Source organism: Amphibalanus amphitrite, unplaced genomic scaffold (genome assembly GCF_019059575.1).
Source record: "Amphibalanus amphitrite isolate SeventyFive unplaced genomic scaffold, NRLGWU_Aamphi_draft 000843F_arrow, whole genome shotgun sequence".
Classification (NCBI taxonomy): domain Eukaryota; kingdom Metazoa; phylum Arthropoda; class Thecostraca; order Balanomorpha; family Balanidae; genus Amphibalanus; species Amphibalanus amphitrite.
The window spans coordinates 1-5,265 of record NW_024882337.1 but is presented as its reverse complement, the minus strand read 5'-3'; the positions used below and the strand labels follow the sequence as shown (position 1 = coordinate 5,265).

The 5,265-nt window shown below is 52.7% G+C and overlaps 1 protein-coding gene across 1 annotated transcript; it reads left to right on the top strand.

The window, feature by feature from the left end:
• The first annotated feature begins 41 nt into the window (after nt 1-41).
• LOC122366990 (transcription initiation factor TFIID subunit 1-like) lies at nt 42-5,240 on the top strand. The gene is made up of 6 exons (XM_043339725.1): nt 42-72; nt 380-520; nt 2,745-2,965; nt 3,299-3,484; nt 3,880-4,089; nt 5,082-5,240. The coding sequence occupies exons 2-6, from the start codon at nt 472-474 to the stop codon at nt 5,223-5,225; spliced, it is 810 nt and encodes a 269-aa protein (XP_043195660.1). The 5' UTR covers nt 42-72; nt 380-471; the 3' UTR covers nt 5,226-5,240.
• Nucleotides 5,241-5,265: the final 25 nt, after the last annotated feature.

Sequence of the window (5,265 nt, the reverse complement as noted above, 5' to 3'; positions counted from 1 at the left end):
TCAGCAAACTCGGTCTGGGCCAGCTGCTGCGAGATGTCGGAGACGAAGCCTCCACCGGCAACACTGGAAAAGGTGAGAAATGTGTTCATTGTTGCTATCTTCCTGTTGCTACCTTTCATTGTTGCTGCCTACCATAGCTTCTGCTGTTTCTGTCTATTGATTTAGAAAAGAAATGAGAAACTATTTGCAAATTCAAATGAAGCATCCATTCAGCTGCATCATTGTTACTAGAAGTGTAAGCAAGAAACAAGCAGTGCCCAGTATGATTTAATTGTCTGCATCTCAGCGATCACAATCAACTTCTAATTTACCCCGGAGTTATGTACCCCCTACCTTCTTCGTCCAGTGACCAGCCATCACTCCCCCTCTGCTGCCTCAGGAGCTGCCGAGTCCGGTGACGCCCAGGAGGAGGATGACGCCCCGGCGCCGGTGCCGTCGGCCACGGCAGTCGACTACTGGGACATCTCCGAGATGGCGGAGGAGGACCTCCGCTGGAACACCGAACCCGGCGGCGACGACGGTGGGTGCAACGGGGACGGGGTGGGGGTACACCCGGGGGACCTCCGGTGGAACACCGAACCCGGCGGCGACGACGGTGGGTGCACCTGGGGACACCCGGTGGAACATGGAACCCGGCGGGGACGACGGTGGGTGCAAGGGGGGAGCGGGGTGCATTGAGACCTAATCTTAACCCACGCTGGATGGGTCGCCAGAACGTTGGTAGTCAAGATGGTTATTTCAAAAGGCGCATGAAGAGAATACTGCAGGGTGTGAAGTGTTTCCTCTATGCCATCCCGCTAGAAGAGTAACTAAAATAGGTCGGTATCGATGGTTCTTTCCGTCATAACATCACGTAATATCGTGAGTGAAAGGCTGGACAGCACCGCAAATGTTTCCGCTGATCCGAGCCGATGTGAATGGTTGTGGTCATTTTTATGACGTTGACCTTCAGTAGCGACAAAATATGCATAGCTCGTCACATTAGCGGCTTCATTTTCCAATAAACTCTCCGGTGTTGGAAAGTGTCGCTCCGACCGTCAATGTTGCGGTAGCGTTGCATGTTTTAGCCTGGAACAGTAATTATCGTGGCCGACCTTTTTTGAGCCTTCAGAGTTTGAGTGAGACAATTTGTTTATTCCGATCTTGAGCCTTCTTCCTTTTTCCATTTTTCTTCTTTAGGGGCCACCTTTGTAATTAGAAATGGAATTTGTGTTGTAGTCACTGAAATTATGCGATATGCGTATCATTATTTCCTCTAGAAAAATGATAATTCACATGGAAAAGATCATACCATGCGCTAAATAATTTGCGCTGCCAACATCCAACTCTATCGGCTGTTTTTCTATTTCGAGCTATGTGCTGAAAATCCAAGGATGGGCGACAGGCAGGTCCATATTAAGATATCTATCAAATTACTACTCTGTGTAAAACCTCGACCGCTGGGTTTTGCCATCCCCTAGGATTGTCCGACAGCGCAGGGTCTCTGAGGCTGGTCTGACCCACGCCGCTGTGTTTGTACATATAGTAAGTGTGTTTGTTGGTTGTTTGCGGACCCTGGCTTTAGTGTTTTTGTTTAATGAAGGCGGTGATGTCTCAGCCCTAATCAATCACAATCAACACTCGACTGTCCATTACTAGAGCGTGAAGAATCATTTTAACGTTTTAATTGATCATCTCCCACCCCCTCTGCTGAAAAGCCCACAACCCCTCCCCTCCCCCTCCCCACACACGCAATGGATGAATGGTCACAGGGGTACACAAGGTCACTGCACCTGTCTCCAGTCAACAGGTGCGACTGGCTATCACTGAGCGCACACACACGCAGTCCTCTCGGTTATCTCAGATCCGCTGATAATGTCGAGTCGATCGATGGGCCATTGGTGTTTACCGTCGGCACAGGACTGTGATCTCCCGGCCGGGAAACCCACGAGACGTTTGTCGGGTCTCGGGCGGGGGGGGGGGGAGAGAGAAGGAGCGAAGATGATGAAACAGTAGATGACGAGATTTGAGCTAGCTACTGCGGAAAACAACACTTTGATTATTTTTTTAATTTTCCGACCTCTTCTTTTTATTGCGGTGGTTGTCTTTGGCGAAATTTAGCCATCGGATTGAAGATGTGAAAATATCGTCCACTTTACTACCTGTATAATTAGCAGTCACTAAATTTATAATTGCAACTCGAGGCATGCCTTTCAGACAAAATAGCTTCCGGTGTCGTCGGTTTTCCTTCGACATCGCCCGGTCAGTTGGGGTCGTTGACCTCGGTTGCGATGACCTTGACCCCGGCCGTGACCTTTGCTGCCGGTGGGCCGCGGTCGCTGACCGGTAGACGGGGTCAGTCGAGTTTGTGGCCGGTGGGTGGGGCGGAGCAGTGTCTCGCACGCTTGTTTGAATCGTTCCCTAGGTGGGTTTGCTGCAAGTGGCTGGAAATGGTTGACTTTGGGGGTACCCATCAATCGTTCATCCATTCACTCAGTCATTTCAGTCATTTCTTTGAAATTTATTTTCGGGACGCATCGGCGCCATTGGTTGGCTGTGGTCGTATTGTAATCGTCAGTGCAATCTTTATGCGATCAGTTCGCTGTGTATATTCGTTCTATTGGCTTTGTTGATGGCTGGCTTAGATCACGAGGTCGATATATTCGCGTTCAGTCGCGCTGTGCCACGAAACATGGCTACGTGTTTTAACCTATCACGGCGCACGCTACCATGCTAGATGTGAAACTATCTTCTCTCCTCTGCAGACTACGACGCCGATGATGATGACGGTGACGAGGCGCGGGACGCCCGCCTGATGCCGCCCCCGCCGGCTGTGGGCGGGGGCGGGGGCGGCTCAACCCCGGCGCCGCCCCCGCCGCCCGCGCCGCCGCGCAAGAAGCAGCTCAACACGCCTCTGGGCGCCATGTTACCGGAGAAGTACGCCAGTGTGGAGATCACCGACCTGTTCCCCTTCAGAGAGGATAAGGTGGGTGGCGACGGGGTCGGGTCGAGGAATGAAAGAGATGTCGAAGGGACGGTTGGCGATCGGGCTGGACCATTTGCGGGTGGCGGAGCTCTTAGGCTCATGTATCGTTTTATGCAGAGTTTCTTTTTCTTGTAACCAAACATCGAATGGTAGAAGTTTATTAATTGATTATTTTTTACCTGCATGATATCGTATCGTGCTTCTCGACAGTGCCAGAACTGTTTTCTGAGTTGATTTTACCGTCCGTATAGAATGCAACCTGTTGTGTCACCACCAGCCATTTTACGTCCCCGTCGCGTCTCCTCCCCTCTCTGACCTTCCCCTCCCGCTCAGGTGTTGCGGTTCTCGCGGCTGTTCGGGCCCAGTCGCCAGGCCAGCCTGCCTCTCCCCTGGCGGAACGCCCGCAAAAAGAAACGGAAGAAGCGCCGCGACGATGACGACTCGGACGTGAAGCCCAAGGAGCTGACGCTGAGCTTCGGCCCGCCGCTGCCGCCCGAGCAAGTGGAATCGGATGACGAGGTCAGAGACTGGATTGGGATGGGAGGGTGGTGGGGAGAGGCGCGGCCAAATATGCATTTGACGCCTATTGTTTTCATATATTTATGCCATTCCTGTGTGTTGGCTGTGAGAGTTTGATCTTTGATTCCTGGTGTGCCACTTTTTACGGTCTGCTTTTTGCGATGCATTACATAGTTTGAGCGAAAATGAGCAACAATGCGCACAAAAAAGTTCGTGAATGTTAGGTCGCTGGCAAAACGAGTGTACTTTCTGCTGGAATATAGGAGGGATTCGAACGTTTTTCAAAGATATAACTTATCCATGCTTACCCTTAATCGATCACCTATCAGGTTCTACATTGCCATGAAGTTCCATAAGACTCATCCGGCCCTTTCCCTTCTCCCTCTCTCCCACAGGAGAAACTCCTCCGCCCTGAAGAAGCCCCGGCTCAGGCGCGTCCTGCCACGGAAGAGAAGCCGGCCGGCAGCAGCTCCCCCAAGTCCACCGACTGGCGGTACGGGCCCTCGCAGCTGTGGTACGACATGCTGGACTGGCCGGCCAATGGCGAGACGTGCAACTACGGCTTCAAGGAGGGAGGCGACAAGAATGGCGAGAACAAGACGGAGGTGAGTGAGGGAGAGGAGAAGGAGTGATGGGTAGGTGTCCAGTGCCTGTGGATGTGCCGTCCTAGTTGAGAAATACTGCATGGGATGTCTCGTAATACCCGTCAGGGAATGGCGGGCGCGCTGCCGTCCTAGAAATTAACGTGCAGTGTGACACTGTCACTTTCTCACAGAGTGACAGGGTTCACTGGCGAGGGTCGATACCGTTGTCTCACTAGAGGTGCAACCCCTTTCAGCGTTTGTTAATGTTAGCTTCGGTAACGTGTTATTTCTAACTGCGTGGTAGCTTTACGGCAGATGTGCTTAATTGGTTTTGTCGGCTTGGATCAACACGATAACAGCGAACGGTAAACTTGAATAAATCACCGCCTCCAATAATTTCTTTTGGTAGACAAAACTAACGAGCATTCATGCCGTGTAGCCGCACACGACTTAGCTAGCTGACGTCAATTGTTGAGTCTGCAACCTGCGTTAACCCCCGCTGCTTTGTACGGGGTGCATCGTGTTTTTGACCTACCTGTGTAGCTAAACCGCCCGAGCCTCCCCGTCACGGGGGCACCCACCTCCGCGGGTGGGGATAGGGGGTGTCACGTTTGCATGTTTGTCGTAGGTATGTCGTGTCGGGATGCCCGCCTGGCTTACGGCGTTCGGCTGACGTATACCGCCGCCACCGCATCCGCCAGGAGTGGAAACGATTAAACGGGCAACGCATGTGAAATTTAAATCAACAATCTTGAAAACAAGCCTCGGTCCACTATATTGTAACATGATTTGAAACGTAACCATTTAATTGAGAAGCTTTATTTGGCCGGTCAAATGCGCCATGAATGCCCATGTTTTATCGTTTCTCACCTGATATCCGTCTGGCTACCCGAAGCACCCGGCTCGAACCGGTATCTACCAGATCGATGCCGTTCGAGCCGGTGTGCTCCGCCGCGAGCTCGTGCCGTGCTGCCTGCCGCTACCGCTGCGCGCCGCGCCGGTCTCTGTTGCAGAGGGAGGAGGACGAGGCAGAGTCGGAGGGGGAGGACGAGGCCGACGGGGACCGGCCGGCCGGATCGCTGCGCTCCACCGTCAGTTCTCAGAGGGCTCGGGGCCGCAGCTCGGGGCTCCAGTCTGGGCTCTGCTGCAACTGCTGAATGATCAGCGGCACATGCAATCTGTCGTTATCAGCTTCAG

What these genes read in the sequence shown, in the direction of transcription:
- LOC122366990 (XM_043339725.1), top strand. Translation starts at nt 472, where the DNA reads ATGGCGGAGGAGGACCTCCGCTGGAACACCGAACCCGGCGGCGACGAC. An exon ending in CGAACCCGGCGGCGACGACG is followed by an intron (nt 521 to 2,744) that starts GTGGGTGCAACG and finishes TCTCCTCTGCAG; the next exon opens with ACTACGACGCCGATGATGAT. An exon ending in ATGGCGAGAACAAGACGGAG is followed by an intron (nt 4,090 to 5,081) that starts GTGAGTGAGGGA and finishes TCTCTGTTGCAG; the next exon opens with AGGGAGGAGGACGAGGCAGA.